The sequence below is a fragment of the Pteropus alecto genome, unplaced genomic scaffold, assembly GCF_000325575.1.
Source record: "Pteropus alecto unplaced genomic scaffold, ASM32557v1 scaffold279, whole genome shotgun sequence".
Classification (NCBI taxonomy): Eukaryota; Metazoa; Chordata; class Mammalia; order Chiroptera; family Pteropodidae; genus Pteropus; species Pteropus alecto.
In genome coordinates, this window is record NW_006443262.1 from 1419237 (window position 1) to 1442998 (window position 23762).

Consider the following 23762-nt stretch of genomic DNA (forward strand, 5'->3'; position numbering starts at 1 on the left):
CAAAATCTAACTTCAAAAATCAGTGGGGATTCTGACCAAGTGAGACAGAAGGAACCTGAAAACCCAGACATCCCCCCTAAAGGGCCCGTGCACAGACTCACTTGCCTGCAGACACTCACCCTGGGCTCTGGTGGAGGGTCAGCAGCTCCAGAGGTGCAAGAGACATATGAGGAGAGGCTGCGTTGTGTGGTACTGAGGCAAAGGCTCGAGGGACAGCAGCCATTGTCCCTTTCTTGGGGCCCCTCCAGACAGTCCACAGAGGGGAGCCATCTTGCCTGTGTTGAAGCACCCCCCCCCCGCCCCGCTCACACACATACAGTCAATTCTGAGTCTGCACTGGCAGATGAGATTGGCCCACCCCACCCCTGTGATTGCCTCAGACCCTGCCCCATCCAATCCACAAATTATCTGTGGCAAGCATGTTGCTAGGCAACCATCTCCACCCTGCACTTTCACTGGGCCACTCAGCTCACAGGCCACTTTCGGTGGTGACAGGGCCACCAGCACCAGCCTGAGGTGGAGGAACAGCTCGTTGCCCAGCAACCACCCCACCTTTTGCACTCAGCAAGAGGTGCACTGGAGAGCAGCAGTCCTCAGCTCATCTCGGGAGAAACTCTGTGGCAAGTAGCCACCGCTGCTATAGCTGCAGTGTCTCTTGAACTTAATCTTGGGGGTTTGCAGGCCTGAAACAGCAGCAGGTGGCCACTGTGTGATCTGAGACTTTTGCAAGAGGCCACAGGCTCCGCACCAGCACCGAATCTCAATTTCCATTGGACTGACAAGATCGGCTCATTCCACCCCATAGCTTCCTGAGGCCCCATCTCACTCACTTCTCAAATTACCCATGGCAGACACCTTGCTGGGCAACCAGACCCACCTAGCCCTCTGGATAGGAGGCTCTGTTAGCAACAATCAACAGGCCTCTGCTCACACAGCTCTGGAAATAATGCCAGTAGTGGGCAACCAGCTCCAGACAGAGATACTGTCTTTTTTTTTTTTTTTTAACAGATCTTGGGTGTCTGTGAGCCCGAGGATGGCAGCAGTTGGTCTTGGTGTGATCTGAGACTTTTACAGGAGGCCACAGACACAGCACTGGTACCAAACCTGAAACTACATTGGTCTGGTGAATTCTGCTCACTTTATGATGGTGACTCCCTGGGTCCTTGTCATACCCAACTCACATATCACACAAAGGCTCTTTTAGCTGTGGAGCCTTATGGGCAGCTGGCATGCAGCCTCAGGACTTGGGGCATCCTGGACCTTTTGCTAAACTGCCCCAGGACTGGTACCGGGGGCAACAAGCCTTGGCTCACAGTATTGTCTCTCCCATTTATCTCCAGACTCAATATGAGCAGCAATCAATCTTGGATCACTTTGTAGCTTATAAAAGGTAGTCCCGAGAGATCAAAGGCAGTGTCTGACTCTGAGTTGCACAGGTGCCCCTCCCAAGGTGCCACAGAACCAATACACCTGAAGGCTGGCATCAGACCACAACAGAGCCCTTTGATATGCCTTTAAGAGGCATATCAAAAGGGTGGTATCAACAGGAACACAAGCCCACTGGGGCAAATCCCACTTGGAGGGGTCAGTCTCGCACAGCAGCTCATACCCTGTGGGTGTGGCCAATCCTCTCAGCCAGTCAGCCGAGAGTCAATCTCATCCACTGACATGCTAACAGCAATCAAGACTTAGCTACAACAAGAGAATACACACAACTCACACAGAGGAACATACCCAGAACCTCTGGTACAGGTGATCAGGGAGACTATGCCACTGGACCACACAGGACATATACTACATAAGAACAGCTGGCCAAAGCTGGGAGATATAACAAATCTAATACATAGAAGTGAAGACAGAGAGGAAAATTAAATGAGAAAACAAATAAAAAAAATGTCGCAAATGAAACAATAAGAAAAACTCCAGAAAAGAAACTGAAAAAAAAAGGAGGCAATCAACCTACCAGAGACAGAGTTCAAAACACTAGTTATAAGGATGCTCCATGAACTTAGAGAGAGAACAGATAACCTCAGAGAAGACTTCAATAGAGAGACAATAAGCATAAAAAAGGACATAGAAATCATTAAAAAGAATCAGATGAAAAATATAATAACTGAAACGAAGAATACACTAAAAGGAATCAACAGCAGAGTAGATGAAGCAGAGGATCAAATCAGTGACTTGGAAGACAAAATAGCAGAAAATGCCCAACCAAAACAGCAAAATAACAACAACGACGACAATAATTAATAATAATAATAATAATAATAATGATGATGAATAAAATTTAAGAGACCTCTGGGACAACATCAAGTATACTAACACGGGGTCCCAGAAGGAAAAGAGATAATGACAGAAAATATCTCTAACCTGGCGAAGATAACAGACATACAAGTCTAGAAAGCGCAAAGAGTCCCAAACAAGAAGAACCCCAAAAGGCCCATACCAAGACACATCATAATTAAAATGGTGAAGGTTAAAGACAAAGAGAAAAATCTTAAAAGCAGCAAGAGAAAGGTAGCTAGTTACTTACGAGAGAGCTCCAATACCCATGATCAAATTGCATATATTCCTCAATGCAAGGTTGGTTCAATATCCGCAAATCAATTAATGTGATACACCACATTAACAAATAGAAAGATAAAAATCATATAATATTATAGATGCAGACAAAGCATTTGACAAAATCCAGCATTCATTTATGATAAAAACCCTCAGCAAAGTGAGAATAGAGGGAACATACCTCAACATAATAAAGGCCATATATGACAAACCTACAGCTAACATCATACTCAGTGGGGAAAGGCTAAAAGCATTTTCCTTAAGATCAAGAACAAGACAAGGATGTCCACTTTTACCACTTCTATTCAACATAATTTTGGAAATCCCAGCTACAGTACAGTAATCAGGCAAGAAAGAGAAATAAAGGGCACCTAAATCGGTAAGTAAAAAGTAAAACTATCATTAGTTGCAGATGATATGATACTATATAGAGAGAACCCTAAAGATTCCATCAAAAACCTGTTAGAACTGATAAATGAATTCCGTTATGCAGCAGGATACAAAATTAATATTCAGATATTGGTTGTATTTTTATACACCAATAAAGAACTACCAGAAAGAGAAATTAAGACAATTATCTCATTTATAATTGCATCAAAGTCATTGAAAAAAAAATGAAGAAGATACAAATAAATGGAAACATATACCATGCTCATAGGCAGGAAAAATCAACATCATTAAAATATCCGTACTACCCAAAGCAATCTATAGATTCAATGCAATCCCTATCAAACACCAATGGCATTTTTCACAGAACCAGAAAAAAATAATTCAAAAATTTATATGGAACCACAAAAGATCCCAAATGGCCATGACAATCTTGAGAAAGAACAAAGTTAGAGTTATCATGCTACTTGATGTCAAACTATACTACAAAACTATAGTAATCAAAATAGCATGGTACTGACATAAAAATAGACACATAGATCAATGGAACAGAATAGAAAGCCCAGAAATAAACCCATGTCTTTGGGTCAATTAATTTCTGACAAAGGAGGCAAGAATATACAATGGAGTAAAGACATTTAAGTCTTTAATCTATTTTGAGTTTATTCTTATATATAGTGTAAGAAGGTGGTCCAGTTTCATTTTTATTTTTGCAATAAATGGTGCTGGGAAAACTGGACGGATAAAAGACCATAAAACTCCTAGAAAAAAACATAGGCAGTAAACTCTGACACTGCTTTTAGTAATATTTTTTTCTGATATATCTTCTCGGTCAAGGGAAACAAAAGATAAAATAAACAAATGGGACTACATCAAAGTAAAATGTTTTGCACAGCAAAGGAAACCATCGAGAAAACGAAAAAGCAACCTATTAAACAGGAGAAGCTATTTGCCAACAATACAACTGATAAAGGGTTAATATCCAAAATTTATAAAGAACTAATAAAACTCAACACCAAAAAACAAATGGGCAGAGGATGTGAATAGGAAATTCTCCAGAGAACATATAGATGACTAAGAGACATATAAAAAGATGCTCAACATAATTAATCATAGGAGAAAAGCAAATTAAAATCACAATTAGATATCATCTCATACCTGTCAGAATGGCATCCATCAATAAATCAATAAACAAGTGTTGGCAAGGATGTGGAGGAAAGGGAACCTTCATGCACTGTTGGTGGGACTGCAAATTGGTACAGTTGCTCTGGAAAAAGCAGTTTGGAGGTTCCTCAAAATATTAAACATAGAACTACCTTATGACTCAGCAATTCCACTACTGGGTATTTATCCAAAAGAAAAAAACTAAAACACTAAATCAAAAAGATATATACATCCATATGTTCCCTGCAGCATTATTTACAATAGCGAAGATATGGAAGCATCTTAACTGCCCATCAATAGAAAACTGGATAAAGAAGAGGTGGTACATACATACAATGGGATATTACTCATCCATAAAAAAAAAAGAAAAAGAAAAGAAATCTTACCATTTCAACGACATAGATGGACCTAGAGGGTATTATACTAAAGTGAAATAAGTCAGAGAGAAAAAGACGAACTCCATATGATTTCACTTACATATGGAATCTAAAGAACAAAATAAACACACATAAGGGAAACAGCTTATAGATACAGAGGACGAACTGGTGATTACCAGATGGAAAGGGGTTTGGGGAGGCTGGGTGAAAAAGGTAAAGGGATTAGAAGTACAAATTGGTGGTTACAAAATTGTCATGTGGATGTGAAGTATGGCATAGAGAATATGGTCAATAATATTGTAATAACTATGTATAGCGCCAGGTGAGTACTAGACTAATCAGAGTAATCACTTTATTATATAAATGTCTAACCACCATACTGTACACCTGAAACTAATATAAAATAATATTTAATGTCAACACTAATTGAAAAATAAAAATTAAAAAAAATTTAGCCTACCTGAACTAATATTATGGTTAACCACCCTCTCCAAAAGAGTAATTGTTTTCTTGACACAACGAAAGTCTGAACTACTAAGCTTCAAAAGAACAACAATAACAAAAAAACCCCACAAATTTAACCAATGCCAGTTGGTACCTGTTTTTATTTTCATGGACAGCGAGGATAAGAATTTAGACACAAATTCCAGGTAGCCATCTAGTTTGTTCAGAGTCTGAAATTCATATTTTGTGAAATTAATTTATTTTGAAAGGCTAAAAACTCCCAAATAAGATACTCTAAGTCACTGCAAATTAAGCTTCCCTCATAAATACAGTTGTTCTCTATTTCTGCATTTTCCCATGTATATTTCTGTACATGGATATATCAAGTTATAATAAGACATTCATATGTCTTCAAATATTATATGTACATATACACATATTACTTACATACATAAACACATGTATAGATGGATATATAATGTATACACACAAAAAAGTTTTATGTACACCAACATCATACATCACTGTGAACTGAAGAAATTATTTTACCTGTCATTTACTCATTTCTTCTATGTGGCTCTCCTGGTTGGGAGAGGGTTGGTATAAAAATTTCAAGAGAAATGAAAACTTTGTACTACTAAATGATTATGTTTTAAATATCCATTTCACTGCGTTATTAATATACTAAATACATAATTTATTTTTTCCTGTTTTCCAGCATGTAGCAAAAACTACATAATAAACCACTGCAAACTTCCCTGTGAGTCCTCATCGACGCTCCGTCTAACTGGGGACCTCTGCTTGCCGTGCCTGCTGGGCGCCAACTCCATGCTTGATCTGTATATTCTGTGCGATGCTCAATAAATATTTTCTCTTACAAAAGTCTCAATTTCATAGGAGAGACTATGTATACATATGTTTAAAAAGCACCAAATTCATGAGTGGACAAACAAGCAGGTTGAGCACACTGTCCCCAGGGAGTGGTCAGGGAGAGAGTCTGCATCTTGTCCACGGCCTGTGTCTCCTAGAATTCTTTGACTTGGGAAGCACAACCGAGGCCATGCCCCCAAAGACACAGAAGCTTAAATACCAGGCAGAGCACAGGCGAGGTGAGAAACAGAATGTTAAAAGAACCCCAAGACATCAAAGACAAAACAGAGCCATCCTGAGACTTTTTCATAAATATAACCAAAAGCACTGAGAAAGCACCGAAAAGAGAATCGCTTTCTTACAATGTTAATCAATGTTATTTAATGCCACGTCTAGCTAAAACCATTTCTTACATCACTGCACAAGTCACACTTCCCAAAGGCCTGGACAACACCATTACGTTGGTCATTCTCTGGTCATTCTCCTCTGATATCTTACTCTTTTCCTGTCAACTTCTTATAAAAATGTGCTACCAGAAGAAAGTCGGGGTGCCCTGCTCCCTGTTGTAATAAACTTGCAGTTTAGAGAAATGGAGCCAAAATAGATAAAATCCTAGCTATGCCACAACACTAGCTCTGCGACCTTGAACAAGTCACTTAACCTCTCCATGCCTAAAACTCCTCTGTGTAAAATGGAAATAATTATAATATCTTCCTATAGTTTTCATGTGCAGATTAAATAAGTGTACAGAACAGTACTCAGCTCAAATGAACCTCCACTTAAGTGTCCACTATTTTTATGGTTAAAAAGAGGGAATGTGAATGACCTTGCATGCAGCATGCTTTGAATCACAGTCTTTAAAACTACGAACTGCACGTTTGTCCAATATGTTTCTCCGAAGTATCTTAACAAATGTATACTTACATAAATTCGGGGCACCCAGATCAAATTTCCTGATTGAAGCAACGAGCCTAGATGTGTACAGTGGCAAGTATTGTGTATGTATTATATACTCACACTTAATTGTCCTTCTATTACTCACATTCTCATATAGAGCTTGAAGAGTCTCCAGATCAACCACAGAATTGTCCAAGTTCACAACGGCTGTTGAAAAAAAAAAAAAGACAAAAGAAAGAATATAAATTGCCATAAGCCAATGAAAAGATGTCAGCTACTGTGAGCAGTGGTGACTCTCCCCAGAATGGTGTTCGTGACCCAGCAGTGAGGGGGTGCAGGGGCTCTAACTTCAATGCATTCATCTGCCCCACTTCAAAGACCACGCCCAAGGAATTTCAGCAGGGGCAAGGGTAAAGAGTCAAAAAGTTCACTTGCTCTGTAAATACAAAAGCTCATAAATATGGCCCAAAGACAAACTGTGTCTTTCAAGGACCAACTGCATGAATCTGAAAAATATGTTTAATATTGAAAATCAGGCCAATCACTTCTGTTACTGCCACATCCTAGTTTTACACTAAATGCTCATATCTGTCAATTTACCTAAAGGCATATGACAAAGGTTAATTCACTAAACTGATGGACTTTATACAATTTACCTAAAGGCATATGACAAAGGTTAATTCACTAAACTGATGGACTTTATACAGAACTCATAGATGTATTTACTGTTATAACTCTTTAAATTATTATAATAAAAGAATGATTCTTTGATCATGGTATTGAGATCAACATAGATGCATCCTTAAAAACCTAGTCTTATTATACAAACTACCCATGCAGAAACAAGGAAGAAGTAGAATAGATTGTCAAAAACTGGGAGTATGTTCTTAAACATATATTTTGGCCTGGGAGGTATATTGTATTTCAAAGTGTTTTATAACTCAGTTTCGACATAGGTTAATCAAAAGCATTCTGCATAACCCACATACATATTAGCTAGAAATAAGGTGAATTTGCCTTGACCAGATTTGTGCCAAGCAGGCAATGAAGCTCTTGTGGGACTAAAGATTTCTGGAAGAAAAATCACAAAGTGGATAATCACAAATTGGTTAGATTTGTTTTGATAACTGAGTCATTTTACAATGTCTTTTCTCTCAAAGCTTAAAGTATACAAGACATTTTCTAGTTGACTCTGGCAAAATCCCAAAAAAGAATTACAAAAGACAAGTAAGAAATTGAAGCATATGATGGATGAAAATTCTAACCAAGATAATTTAGCATTTCTATTTGGAGCTGGGAACACAGCCCAGATTCACCAACAAATAGTATAGCAAGTACAATATGATATACCCACACTAAATATTTCACTATCTCCATTTCTAAAAAAATTAGGTTTCAAATATCAATCTAACAATTTAATTAAGGTACTCAGACAAATCTTTTCACTCCTTAAACCACGTAAGGCAAACATATGACAAACTGTTTAATGTTTAAAAATAGTAAAAACACAGCCCAACTCACTTTGACTATATCTCAAAAATTAAATAAAAGGGATTAACAAATGAAATCACTAGAGTAATATGGCTATAAATAATGTAACGAAATTCATAAAACTCAAATAAAGATAGAAAGTTCATGTATGAAATTGCTCTCTTTGGATTTGTGCAGAGTCTACCCCTTAAAAAAATAAAAAAATCTTACAATGAATCTAAAGGTCTCTGACTTTGGAATTCATTAGCTAATAATCCAGTATTTCTACATTCCTTTGGTGATATAGGAAGAGATTGATGGGAAAACTATGAAAGAAATGCTGGTAGTCAACTTAGTGTACAATTTCATTCTGGGGACAAGAAAAAGAAACACAAAATCATTCATATTCAAGTCAAAACTCTTAAAAGATACAATTGTCATTTGCCTTTATCCATCATTTAAAAACATAATATTTTTCCTACAAGTTTTCCCCACATGAATCCTTACTTGTGAATATACTGAGGATCTTCATCTTTTAATCTCATGGAGTATCAGGTACCTAAGAATAAATCTTGATAAATGTCACATGATCCTAAACATAGATACATATGGCCATAAGCAAGTCCACAAGTTTCTAACCCATGAAACCTCATTTTTAATCATCCATAGGAAATCTCAATGGAAAGCAACACTATTACTATTTCTCCACACAATGTTGGCTTAATTGGCTTTGCACTTACTTGAGAGATGCTAACACAATTCAATGAGAATCAGCAGTTCTGACAGAAAAATGTAGTCCTGCTAATGTAGCTGAAAACGAGCAAGATTAGATACTGGCAGGTGAACGGGTGCAGTGATAGGAGTTTTAGATGGGAAATAAAGATAAAACATACAATTTAGGGAAAGTTAATGGTACTGAGGTGCTATATTTCTCAATATAAAAAGCACATTTTAATATTTCAGAAACCAGGACTCGAACAAAAGTTCACATCTTACTAAATTTTCAGTGGTGTCTTCCAATGCTCCCTCTCGTAAAATGTGTGATTAGGTAAATGGTACGCTTTCAACTGATAAAATTCTAAAATCAAGGAAATAAGATAATACATTCACTCATGTACCTAACAAATGTAAAGTGAATCTTATAATTCAGTGACTATACTAGCTAACAGGTGGGTTAACAGTTACTTGAGTAACAATAATTTGAAACTAGAGTTATTGGATGTGGATGTGCTCAATTACCTGGGCCCAAACATCTGCAAACAACTGGTCATGGGTAGACCACTCCGATCAGATCTCTCGTTATGGCCGTGCTAAGGAACTATGTGTGTGTGTGTGTGTGTGTGAAACTTTTTTAAATGTGGAAAAGACTCAAGGAAAAAGATACCCAGAAATTTCTTAATTCCATGTCCAACATTGCCACCTTCTTCAAGAAGAAAACACCTGAGTACTGAGATTATATGAAGGTGATAGTCTCTTTATTTCTTCCAAAAGGAATACAATTTTTATGGGATAGTTTATTAATGTGGAAGAAACAGAGACCATGGAATCAAACTTTGCTGGGTTTAAATTTAAATATTTGTTTCGTGCTACATTACTTCAAGTAATGACAAGTTTTAGTTTCTTCATGAGAGAGAGGGGAGAAGGAAATGATACAAAATTCTAGCAATGTTTTGGTTTTTGTGGGGACCAAATGGAGAGCAAGTAAAAAAGACATGGCACGTGCTGCTTACTGTTATTTCCCTCTTCAAGTTTTCACAAAAGTTCAACTTGTCTGGCCCCTAATAAGCCTTATTATCTAACCCAAAGTTTAAAAAGTTTCTTTTCTTCTTTCTGTTTGTTTTAGTGTCCTCACACACCAAAGAGAAAAATTCCAACTGTATCGATTAAGGGTTGGCAGTCTTGACCTGACTGATGAACTTTTAGAACTAAATGTATAGCCTGACATACGGCTATGGGTGCTGTTAATTATATTCTTTTTTACTTAGTATTTAAACTATTAAGCATAAGACTGAGATTTCAGAACATAAATAAAATAAAAATTTAGTATAGTCAGTGATAAATCTTTAATTCAGATTATTTTACTAATATTCTACTACATGCTAATGTGATTAGAGGCTCAACATTTCACACTCATTTCCTACTCTTGGCTCTGAGACACACAGGAACACCCATCGTTGTCTAGGATTCATCACATTTCCTGACCTCCACTCCCCTGCAGGTCTATAAAACAGTTTTAATTAGTTTCCTATCACATACATAAATATTACTTCAATTTAACCAAGCAGCATCTGTTCTGTTTTATGTAGAAGGGCGTGAGGACGAAGGAGGCGTTGAGAGGAAGTGCTGGCCTTTAATCCATGTTAAGAGATGATTCATTTACTTGTAAAATATGCTAACTTTCCAGGGTCAGAACACGTGGAGGTTTTCACCATTCTCTTCAAACGACCTGCACATGACCCTGCGTTAATAATCACCCCAGGCCCAAATGGACAACAATTTTATTTTTAAGTCTAAAATCTTTATAAAATGCCAAAAATGTGATATAGAAGTAGAAGAACAAAGTACTCTTTCCGGTTTTTCTATGAACAGGCTATGTGTCTTTGATCAAGACACGAAGGATCCCTGAGGCTCTATCAAGAGGGATAATAACTATGTCTCTAACATATGTTTATCATCTGGAAAAAAATCAGCAATTTTATATCCTGATTTTTATATGCTGGTTAATTCAAGAAGTTTTGGAATAATTTATGTAATTAATTTTAAAATGCATATTATCTGTGAACACACTGGTTAGAAACTAGAGACAGAGCTGAGAATGTGTTAGATTAAAATTAGTTTCAGCATTAAACATTTGCTTACAATAAACAAAATGTGAGACCCTAATAGCTCTTCCCTTCATGACCACTGGTACACACTTGCTGAGATCCGTTAAACCATGTTGTTACATGAAGAGTGAAATAGCCTATTTTAGAACTCAAATAGCCAACTTAATTTAACCTAAGATTTTAAAAATATTTCTAAATATCCAAACAGAAAAAACTATTTTCTTTTTATTTTAAAATATTGCATTACATAAAAATAATTACATAAAGAGCAATTCAAAACAATCCGGGATTACAGACCCAATGTAGCAAATAGTTGTATGCTGGACGCATGACATTGTATACACAGGCACACAAGTGAGTGACAGCCACACCTTTATTACATTCCCTGGGCACTTGGTCTTTGCTAGTAAAGTGTTCTCCATAGCCACCTTCTTCAACACCAGAAATGTGGGACACATTTCTTATTCTAAACTTAAATTACCCAGAGACTAGAGTGCGACATAACATATCTGTCTGAATGTCTCCACGATAAAAAGAATCCTGTATTTGCCCTTCCAATCAAAGAACTGCACAGAAGGGAGAGGACCATACCTTAAGAGCTTGTGTTAAACTCATGTAAAACAAAAGTTCATGAATTATTAATTATTAGACAAATTTGTAAATGTTTCACATATTTCAAGTAGCTGGAAAAGTAGTTCACTTTATTGGCGTAATTCAATTTGATATGATTACTCTGGTTGAATGCAACATTTTAAGCTATAGAACACTTAGTGTCTAACTCCAATCTTGGTTTTTATTTTAATCTAGGGTCTCCGCAATGAGACTGAGGGCCCCTTGCCTTAATAGAGACCTCCAAAAGTAGATAACGTAATGATGTTTATTAACAAGAGTATGAGTTATCCTTTTCTGCATAGCAAATTACAGTGAAGCTTAGAGGAATAAAACAATAAACATATATCATCTCTCAATTTCTGTGCATCAGAAATCCAGGTACAGCTGAGCTGGGTGCCTTTGTCTAAAGGTTTCTCATAAGACTGCAACCATCATGTTGCCTAAGGCTGAGATTTCATAGGAAAGTTAAGCAGGAGGATCCCTTCCCAAGCTCACATGGCTGTTCGCAGAATTTGGCTCCTGAGACTGAGGGCCTCAGCTCCTCCCTGGCTGTGGGCTGAAAGCCTGGCTCAGTTTCTTGCCAAACGGATCTCTCCGTAGAGAAAGCTCAGCGTAAGGAGCTGGCTCTCCTGGAGTGAGAAGAGCACGAGGACAGGCCACCTTCTCACTGTAACCTAATCTTGGAAGTGACCTCTGTGATATTCCATTCATTGCAGGTCACTAGGCACACCTCACACGTAGGGGAGGAGATGACACACAATTCCCAGGAGGTGGGGAACTTTGGAGGCCACCTGAGAGGCTGTCCACACTCCAGGTTGCTAACTCATGGCTGTTGTTCCGTGGATTCAAATCTCAACTTGTGGTTCTCTATTGTTGTCTACTATATACTAATTTTGTTGACATTTTTGCTTTCCTTTTAGGCTCTCAGTTCACAGAGGACACGGAGAGGCACGATATTTCAGTGGAAAGATAAAATGCGCTAGTCAGGAAAGCTCACTTCTTGTATAGATGTAGCCTATAAATCGGCTAAGACTCCTAGTCTCTGTGATAGAGATTATATGAAACACGATATTCAGAGAAATCATACAGACAGACCCTTCCCTCTATATTTACATTATCATTCCTGCAAAAGAACCTAAGTACATAAGAGGCTTTGAAAAAACATCTTTGTTCAATGTTGAAAAGTTGAAATAGGCTGAGGTTAGTATCCCTGAAAATGAACTAACTCGACTAAACAAACTGAGTATTCCTTGAGATTACCCTAATTGTCCTTTCATAAACAACTAACTTCACTCTAGCTGACTTCACAGTTCAAAACATAAAACATAAAGATAATAATATGTAACATCATATTGTCGTCTGACAAATAGCTCTAGAAGGCAGAGGGACACAATGGGCTGTGGAGTCACACTGGCTCCACCATTTATTACCCATAAACCTAGAGCATCTCAATTTCCGCATCTGCGTAATGGACTTAATAAGAATACCCGCCCTACTGGGTTTCTGCAGTAGATTAAATTATATAAGTAAAATGCCTGGAAGGAGGGCTATACACGTAGCGAACACTCAGAAAATCCTGGTTGTTATTATCATCATTCTGACCCTTTTAATATTCACATGTAAAAAATATTTTACTAATATCTCTCTAAATCAGTGTCTTGGTTGAGAGATTTTAGACAAATTAGGTTGAAAACATTCTCAGCATAAAGAAAAATGACAGTTTCAGTTGTGCCAATGGGAACATGGGAAACTAAACAAGTACCCACAGCGAAACCATTGACACCGATTTTGGTTAAGGTACATGGGAAGGGGACAGAGTCAGCAGAAACTTAAACACAAAATGAGTGCAAATCAGCCAGTATTTACAGTTCGTGCCCGCTTCCCGCTGACAGAGTAAGAAAGAGTGCAAGGGCTTAGAGAAACCATCTTTACCCCATTTGGAATTCAGAAGCCACAGGAAAAGCTAAGATAAAGTTAGCCTTGCAAACTGCTGAGAAGCAAAGACCTTTGTCTGAGTTGAAATTCATCTAAAGTAACAGAGATGAGAAACCTCTCTCATTTAAAAGACCTCCAAGCTTGTCATCATATCCTAGCCACTGGGAACCGAAATTTTCTAAGAGATCTCTATAAAGAATTGTAAGCAGCTGGTCATTATACTTTAAAATTGGGAAAAAGGATATGTGTGAAGTTAATGTCTATTTCACTCTACTCGAATGAAATGAAAAAATTTTACCTTTTATGGGGAAGTGGTTGCTATTCAATTTAGCTGACAATATTTATTATCTCTTTTGTAAGTGCACTTTAAGGATCTGGAGCTATACACTCCCATATCCAGGGAAGCTCACAATATAGTGAAGTGTAATTACACTACAACATCGGTGCAAGGTAGAGCTTGTGCACATAAGAGACATAAAGGATGCAATTGTGAGGTGGAAAGATCCTTCAAGTAACAAAGATCTTCAAGTGAATGACTAAGCGATGGTCTAAATCCTAAGAGCATCGCCTGACTTACAGATCACTTCATTTTATTTTGATGTGAAGTGTCTTCGGTTAAGACAGCAGAGTAAAAACACACATTCCATTCTGCTGTCTCCTAAAGTTCCACTAAAACTACACTGAGACGAACTCGTAAGGGCTGAAAGAGAAAAGTGGTCATGACAGCAAAATATGGAAGCTAGTCGCATCTGATGCCACAGACCTAAAATGATGAATACGCAGCTATCAGTGGGGATGCTGAGAGCCAGCCCCGAGGCCAAGGAACTGGCAGCACTAGGTTCCTGTCCAGCCACAGGCACGGGGGTGGGGGGAGCGCTGGAAACAGGGGGCTCTAGGTGAGTGGTGTCAGCCCATCAGCTACACCTCCACGCCAGAAATGGCTTCCCCAACTTTGTCAGGTTTATTTTCTTGAGAAATTAAGTCTCTGGCCAAAGGGGCAGCAAGCACTGTTGCAGGCCAGAGCCACACACTGAAAACATGGCAGCCATAGGCAGTGCTGGGTGTTGAATACAGAACCCCCACCTTCAGCCAGCCTTCGTCCCCAAACTGGGGCACACACAGAACACTGCCAGACAGACCTTTACGGCCCGGCCGCAGGCCAGAAATTAGAAGTCTCTGTGGAATCTTACCACCTCATGAGCAAAGATAAAGACTTTGATGGTTGCCCATCAAATAATGTATCCAGATAATGAACTTATAACCAAGGAGCCCAACAAAGAGGTTCCCAGCTTCTCATCAGCTTTTACCTCTCCCACTTTTCAGCCAGGATAATCAAGCAACTAATCTTCTGCAGAAAGCCTCTAACACAGATGCTAGAAACTAAAATTCAGGAAGAAAAAAAAAAGGCAGTATAACCCCTCCAAATGGTTTCCAACACTCGCTGTCCCCATAGTCTCCTCTCCGCTTTTCTTCTTAATGCCACCCCATCAGGCTTTTGCTCTGATTATTGAGTCACCAGCAATTTCGATCCTGTGAAATCCAAATGTACATCTCTGGCCAAAGGGGCAGCAAGCACTGTTGCAGGCAGCATTTGACATGGTCAGTTCATAATTGCTTCCTCTTGACACATGTGCTTATTTGGCGTCGAGGATGTCATATTCTCTCTCTCTCTCTCTCTCTCTCTCTCTCTCTCTCTCTCTCCCCCATTTCCTCCTACTTGTAACACTTCCTACTTCTCAGGCTCCTTCTCTCCTCAGACTCTTATTTTTGGAAGGTTCTAGAGTTCGATCCTTATACTTCTTCTCACCTCTGCCTATACTCATACCCTTGGTGATCTGATCCAGTCTCATGGTGGGTGTGAAATCCTCCCACAGTTTCGTCTCCAGCCTAAACCTCCTTCCTGAACCCCCATCTTGTAGAGCAGCCCTCCCAGCGTGCACACCTGGAACTCTAACAGGTAGACTCACTCGGTCCATACTCTCCCCTGTCACACAGGGAGACTCCACCTACCAGACAGACGCACACACGGGCCGCCCTAACTCTCTTCTTTCTCTCACACCCCACGTGCAACATGCTGCTGGTGCCACATTCCACACACACGCAGAACACAGCTTCACCTCACTCACCACTGCCACCACCCTGTTCCCAGACACGCCAGCTACTTCCTGGATCCCTGCAAAAATGGTCTTCAAACACAAAAACATGGCGATAGAAAGAAAATAACTCAATCCAATAGACTATATGGAAAATAAATGTGAGAGAATTTCTAAAAGTAGATCAAAAATAAAAGAAAGAAGAAAAAGTTAAGAAAATTAGGCTAATTCAGGCCAACATCCCAATAATAGAAGTTCTAGGGGGAAAAGATTCGTTTTCCTGAGAATAGAATTCAGTGAGTTTGGCAGCAAAAATGCCAGAGCCACACACTGCCTCTGACCACGCTTCTGCCAGACAGACAGCGCCCGCGCAGGCTCGGCCCAGCAGGAGCCTGTCACGTCATCCTGATGTTCGCAGGGCTCACTCGCGTTCTTGCCCACTCCCCGAAGCGGGCTCTGAAAAAATTCAAGGACTCTGATGCTAGAGGAGAGAGCATAACTTGGAAACTTTTTCAGCCTATTTTCTCTTGTAAACCTTTATTTAATAACAGAAATATTCCTCTCTTTGTACCCAGCTAAATTTGTGGTTGTCTCTGTTTAAAAAAAACTACACAATATAATGTTGAGGAATACTCAACATTATAAAGAATATCTATATCCTGGTAGAATTAAAGATAAATAAGAACTAAATGCCAAAATCTTGCATTTATTAGAAAGTAAAATAAAGGTTACAGGGACTAAGTGAGGGGGGAAATGTTATTCATTCATGCTTGTTTATAACTTAGTCCTACCCCCCTTAGTCCTTTAGTAATAGAGATGAGTATATTTGAAATATAAATCAATTCTTGACAATTAGCCACTTGATAATACGGCAAAAGGGTTAAATATATTTGTATTGGTTAAAAATGATTTTCAGCTGTAAAAATGATATCTGAGTAAATAATGACAAACGAAATTGAGATAGGTTGGCATTAATTCAGGGACTGAAAAAAAGGTTAGTGCCAAAAAAATTAGTGGTCTTTAAATGTCTTTTCCTCATGTGGAAAAAAAAAAAAAAAAAAGCTGCCGCAGCTCCATCCATCACATTCACATTCCGGTAAAAGAAGAAAAAAGGAAAGCAACAAGAAGGTACTGCAATGATTATTAATTATGAATTCTTAGCAGACTTCTACTTATGTCTCACTAGCCACAATAGTTTCCCATGGTCACCTACAATGAAGGACAGGCTGAAGAGTGTAGATGATGGGGACAAACAGTTTCAAGTTCCAGCCTATGCAATCTCTGAAACACCCCCTGACTACCCAAACACCTGCCATGGCTCACGGAGGTCAGACCTTGCTGACCTCTTGATTCCATCCTTTAACATAAATACAGCCATCTGATATCTTTCAGATAGTCCTTCTTTTGTATATAAATATGTGCTCTATCCCTCCAAGATTTTTAAAAACCTGGTAGCAGAAATCTTGTCTTAGATATCATCAGCTCACGTCAGAGTGTTCTACATATAGTTAAAAACCAAAAAAAGATCATAGGGAAAAAAAAAAAAAAAACAAAAGTCATGATTGAACCTTTAGAGAGAAGCCATAATGGCTTACCCTAAGAAAGAGACTCTACAAGTCACGAATTTGCATTGCCGGTCCTATAAACCCCTGAAGGCAGCAAAGCCTGAGAAAGCAAACACCAAACACTGGCTAGGGCAACGATATAGATATAGATATCCACTGCAAACAGTGCCACGTTAGCATAACTGTTACATGATAATGAAGGAAGGAACGGAGACATAAAGAGTAAAAGAAAGGTATTTCTAGAGAAAGACACCTCCTTTTCCTCCTTTACACCTACTGTCTGTAGTGGATACAAGTTGTCAGCTTTTACTTACAGGAGTTTCTAGTACTGCCTAACTGTCTTGCCAGGAAGATACAAAAAGGAAAAAGAAAGAAAGAAAAAAAAGTTTAAAAACAGTTTGTTAGAAATGCCTAGAATATTATCTCTAAATTTTTATTTGAAACTCAGTAAAGCATAGAAACCTTTGCTCAGTACCTGTCACTGTGCAACTGGATGACAATGGAGTCAAGAAACGTACACAGCATTCCATTAACTCGTCGGAAAATACTAATGAGTTAATCCCAGCCTGGGAACGTGCACACCTGGGAAGTCACTTTAAAAACTGTCAAAACGTGTTAACAAAAATTTCTTAAAGATGCAGTCGAGCAATTTTTAAAATTTTGTTTGGTTTTGCTTGGCTTAACCTAACAGAGCCAGGAATTTATTAAAACTTACATTTCTCAGGAAGAGGAAGATACTTGGTACCACATTCATCTGAACATTTCACACTTGACAGGATGAAAGGAAACGCGATGTTTGCGATCCTTACACAGCCTGCCATCAAGCGTGCCTGAGCACCTGGGCATGCGGGCTTGTCATAGACGCTCGCAGCACAGGAACGCCCACGCTGTGCGAAATTTGTCGGAAGACACGGTGCTACACACTTTTAACATACAAGGGAAACACACAAGTTCTTGAACAACAGTTCGAGTAATTCTGGATTGTCTAAAGATCGTAATAAATTAAATGACAAATACACCAATAGCATTTTGTAATTCCAAATTAAAATAGCGGCATTCTGTTCCTTATATTCATAAGACTTGCAAACTTTACTATTGCTCTCCTCATTCAAACTCTCAGTTTATATATTCACATATTTATTGAGAAGTTTTAATTTACCCAAATAATAACTCAAAAGTCTTGTCGTCCTCCAAAATTACTTGAAACTTTAAACCTCCTGCTTTGGATTTACACAGACCTGAATTTAAAACATGGATCTGTGACTATGTAGTGTGTGTCTCTGGGAGAGACCCCGTAAGCTGAGTGTTTATTCACATGTGAAATGGGCATACTAATGTTAATACCTCCTTCGAAGATTATTGTCAGGGTTACAGGTAAGTCCTTTACTAGTCGCCACAGCAGGCACTCAAAAATGGAAGGTTCTTAGTTTTCTCTAAATGTCTAAATATCATATATACTTTTGTAGATATAATTACTTTTATAAAACAAAATTTCAATTAGAAAATAAGAAAGTGTATATCACATGATTATTTGGGCCTTAAAAGTATGACAGACAGCACATCAGAATCGCACATCTATATCCAACTGGATAACCCCCAGCTGTACTAGAGGCTGAGCTAAAGTACTTAACAGCGGGAAATGGGTAATTTTCAAATCATCAGGTAGTGTATAAATTACGCTATGGTCAAGAAATGTGCAGATGTCAGTAGTACTTGAGAGGTAATTCTTTTTAAAAAGGACACCTCGTGATGGAATGACATTTATCCATTACATATAAATTAAAATTTGCCAATTAAACAGTGTGATGTTGAAAGGGAACCGTTTGTCAAGATATATTCACTTCTGAAACATGCTTTTAAATATCAGCAATTGATGCAATCATTATAAAACATTTGTATTCATCCATGAAGAAAACAGTATCTTCCTGAACACATCATTCATTCACTCATTGAACAAACATTCATAGAATTCTAACCCTGCACCTGGCACTCTTCTCAGCCCTGGGGCTACGGTGGTAAACCTACAGACTCACTTCCTAACCCTGCAGAGTTTAAACTCTATTAGCAAACTATTAAAACGCTGTATGCCCCCAAAAGGAAAGTAACCTCGTTTTTATAGTATCCTATAATTTAGAAGTGATACTCATTTATACTATCTCCTCTTTTCAGGCAGTTTAACCTGGTAGGGTTTTGTTCTAAGGTAGACAGAGACAACGAAATTCCACGATTCTATAGATTTTGTACTTAGCTACAGAAAGAAAGGCCTTCCTGCTGGACAGAAATGAATCTGATACCGGACACACCAGTGACTGGCGCATCTCAAGTGTACTTGCTTATACAAGGTTAACATAAGTTAGTGATTAAGTCAGTAGGCTTCATACACCTATGGGCCTTGTTTATAAGCTCTGTACAAGTTAAATTGTTAGAGAACTGTGCGTTTAGTTTGAAAGTCAGTATGTCGCCTTCTTGTCTAGGCAGGAGAAAAAAATGGATACCAACACTGCAATCCTTTTGGAATAAAATCTTTAAATGCAAACATGATTGTACTGTAGACTGTTTAATCTGGCGATATTGTATTTCATTTCTGTTTTTGGAAAGCTTTGCTGATTTGACCATACCGGTAAGACTCAGGGCTTATCTCAACTGTTTAGATAAGGTTTATTTGACTTTGGCAGGTGACAAAATCTAGGGTGTGGAACAAAGGAGGTAGAAAAAAAGAACTGGCATATTCCCAGATCGTGTTTATTTTAAGCATAGTGTATAGATGACCAAATCATTTCAAACAACGTACTGTACTTTGTGTAAAACATCCACTGTCTGTTGAATGTTTTCTGTAAACCAGCCCTGCACAATGTCCTTTATTGGGCATGAAGGCCTTCACCTTCTCGCTTAGGGAAACACGACTGCTTTTGTGAAGTGGAGGCCAGCAAGACAGTGCCCTCGCTTGGAGGGTCACGTTTACCACTGTTTCGTGCTCTGAAAAGGCAACAGTGTTAAATTTTATTGTTCATGCAAGCACATATACTGCTTCATAAGCACAGACTCTATCAGGAATTTAAAATGCCTTATGCCAAAATAACTTTCATATAGCTAATAATCATACTTTTCAGTATAATTCTATACAAACTTGTCTGACTTTGAAAGAAACCCAAAGCGGAAAGCTTGAACTTACAAACACAAACACAATGATAAAATAATTATGTTTTTAAATTCCCTTTTAAAAATATTTCATCTAAACAAGCATTTAAATAGCTTCTTCAGTAAGTTATACATCAATATGTTCTGTGTTTATATATTGGCAGACGTGTTGAGGTAGGGGAAGAAACAAAGAAGTAATGTCATTGAAAATTAAAAATGCATCAAAAATGAGGAAAACTTGGCTGTAACTTGTAACATATGACTAAGATCGGACCTTATATACCAAAACTTGATATGTTATGGGAATTCTTTTCATTGTATTATAGAGATAGCTTTGACTAACTTGTGCCTCATGACTGCTTTTCTGAAATACTTGAAAATATGAAAAATTAAAGAATATATGTTTCACTGTCCAGAGGAATGAGGGATTAGTTAAACACGAGGAGGAGTTTCAAACGTTCGGATTTCTCTGACAACGTTTTAATGAATAAAAGTTGCTTCTAGATCAAATACAAGCTTTTCAAATATAAGATGGAATGGCTTCTATTCCAATTCATCCACTCATATTTTTTGAGCTTGAATTAAATTTGGATAGCTATCTGGTGAATGGAAAGCCCACGGTTGGAGGATTTTCTTTCTTCTATCCACTGTCCTGTCCTCACACCCCTTCTGTATAGTTCAGGAACTACCACCCACTGCTCTGTGTTATCTTGACACAAGACACTACCGATTTTGCTTCTCCCAACCCCCTCTTCCTCCTTCATTAAATGCCCACTGACTTTCAGCACTTCTGCAACTGCAATGCACCATGCATTTTTATTTAATTACACAAGAAACATTCATCCTTCTCATAACTTACATTTTTTTTTTTAAATTAAAGAAGATCATTTTCATTGTCAGAGCTTCCAGACATCCTTTTTCCCTGGCAAAAGATGGGCGACATCATTCAGAAAAGCTTCAGATGGAAGCCCTCGTGAGAGGAGAGGTCTGACCTACCTCGGGTACCAAGAGCTGTCACTACGGATTTGCTCCATCATATAACACAAGTTCCAAGAATCATCTTTCCCCCTGCCTACAAGTAAATAAAAATTACAGTTCAAACTGAAGGTACTCTATAAATAACAAATGTTTCTTAAATATTCTATCCAAAGAACTGAACTAAAATTTAAGAACATTCTCCACACTCCCACATCTACCACTTCGACTCACCAGAAACCCTCCGTCATCATAAAATTTTGCTGTCTTTTTCTTAGCCGCTCCTGTACATAAATAATCTCGTGAAAATTTTGACAGTTAAAAAAAAAAAAAAACACATTACTTCAAATTTCACAATTCCCACACTTAAAGAACTCCTTTGTATTTGTGTTTGTTCTTTTCTTTTAAGGTGTACAGAGTCTATCTGAATGGCTGTTGGTGGCTAAAATACTTTGCCAAAGCACTTAAATTTTAGTCTTGGTTGAAATCATGATCCTCATTGTTTGGGAAGAAGCAGTCTCCTCTTACGAGACTTCCCAAAGAATATCTCGTCCCCTTCTCATTCTTCTCTTTCTAGCTGAGGAGAGAGTGAGTACACTCATCTTCACTTGCCAGGCTACCCCTAAGAGCAGTCGAGCTGTCCCAGAGTTCCTTCTAGTACAGAATTAAAGAGTCAAAGGTTGAGACTAAAAGTTAACTCCCTAGACTACATAGTATTTCAGCACTTTAAGCCTTTCACTAAGTATTCTGAAATTACAACTCGAGAGCCTCGCAGATGCTAGAAAACTGATGTCATTTCTTTGTGACACCCAGGCCTTTCGCTACATGCAGCAGATTATAGGAATATTTCATTCCCGAGACGATGGCCGAGAAAAGGACGACTGACCTTCAGAGGCCAGCCCATGCCACTCTGCGGCAGTGAGGCCCGGAGTGCCCACGACTGTTCGTGGAGCTGTAAACTAAACCTCAAAAGTGGGCGCTGACCAACGAACATTAATAAACATGTATTGAAACAGAAATTAGGGACAAAAGACCACTAATGAGTAAATTATATTTAGAAATAAATAAATAATGTCAAAAATACAAAGTGTGCAGTTTCAGAACTACTCAAACATTTCCATTTCAAAAAAATAGCAGAGCCTGTTAAGTTTCATTGAAATAAACTCAATATTCCTAAATTTCTTTTTTTTTTTTTTTACCAAATATCTAAATAATTCAAAACTCTTAACTCAGTTAAATAAGGTAACGTTACCATATCCAGGTACTTCATGTTGAGTGAGATGTAATCTTTTTTATTTTTAATGTTATATAGTAGGAAAAGTTTATTGAGGTGGCTTTCAAATTCCACATTACAACTAACCACTAGGACACTATCATTGTTGCTTTTGGGCATAGTATTAAGAATAAAATCCATCATATTCTGAAAAGACCATTAAAGTACTTCTCCCCTTTCGGCTACATTTCTGCGAGAAGCCAGATTTTCTTCACACATTCCAGTCAAAACAACATAGAACAACAGAATGAATGCAGAAGCAGATACAAGACTCTAGCTGTCTTCTATTAACACAGACCATAAAGAGATTTTCAAAAATGTAAAGCATTCTTCATGAAACACATTGCTATTTTCTATTTATTATTTTTTTTAAAAAAGGCAGAAGGACATAATAGAACGGCATTGAAACGGCAGTCTAATTCTTTGAAGACATAAATCAGACCATCACTCCTCTGCCAAGGGCCTCTAATAGCATTCCATCTTCCTCAGAGTAAAAGGCAAAGTCTCAATAAAGGCTACCAGGCCTTGGCCAAATGCCTTCCCAACTTCCCTGCCCCTTGCCCACTCTCCCCAGACACACTCAGCGACTTGCCATAACTTTACTGAGCCACATTTTTACCTCAGGACCCTTGCACGTGACTGCTCCTCCTCCCTAGCATGTTCTTCCCTCCGGTATTTCCAGGAGTCCTTTTCTCACACCCTTCAGATGCCACTTTCTTACTGACGCCTCCCTCGCCTCTCTGTGCTCTGTATTTCCACTCCCTGTTTTGGTTTATTTCCTCCATGGCACTTATCACCATTTGACATACCATACATTTTGCATTTTTTTTTTTTTTAACTCCCCTACTGGAATGTAAGCTCCACGTGGCATGGATTTTTCTGTCTCTCCTGGTTTTGTTTCTGCTTCCCAGTACCAGGAATGGAACTCTGCACAAAGTCGGTACTCAGTAAATATCTGAGTGAATAAATCTGAGTTATTAAATATTGGAAGAAAGAAAGGAACAAAAGAAGACGGTAAGAATGAATGATGATCCCCCAATATTGATGTCAATGCTGACATCTTTCTTTGTGGAAAAACAGGGTCTAGTGGTTAGAACAGTACAATTGGTCACCCTGATACATTTCCCCACTCCCAGAACCACGTGTTACTAAGGTGATTACAGTCTTTGAATTCA

At 38.3% G+C, this 23762-nt stretch overlaps 1 protein-coding gene across 1 annotated transcript in view; it reads right to left on the bottom strand.

Moving 5' to 3' along the window:
• FMN2 (formin 2) overlaps positions 1–23762 on the bottom strand; it is a 259754-nt gene that overhangs the window by 180944 nt on the left and 55048 nt on the right. The window contains exon 5 of the mRNA XM_006924128.3: positions 6847–6908. Within this exon, the coding sequence (XP_006924190.1) occupies positions 6847–6908 (62 nt within the window). The remainder of the gene's footprint in view (positions 1–6846; positions 6909–23762) is intronic.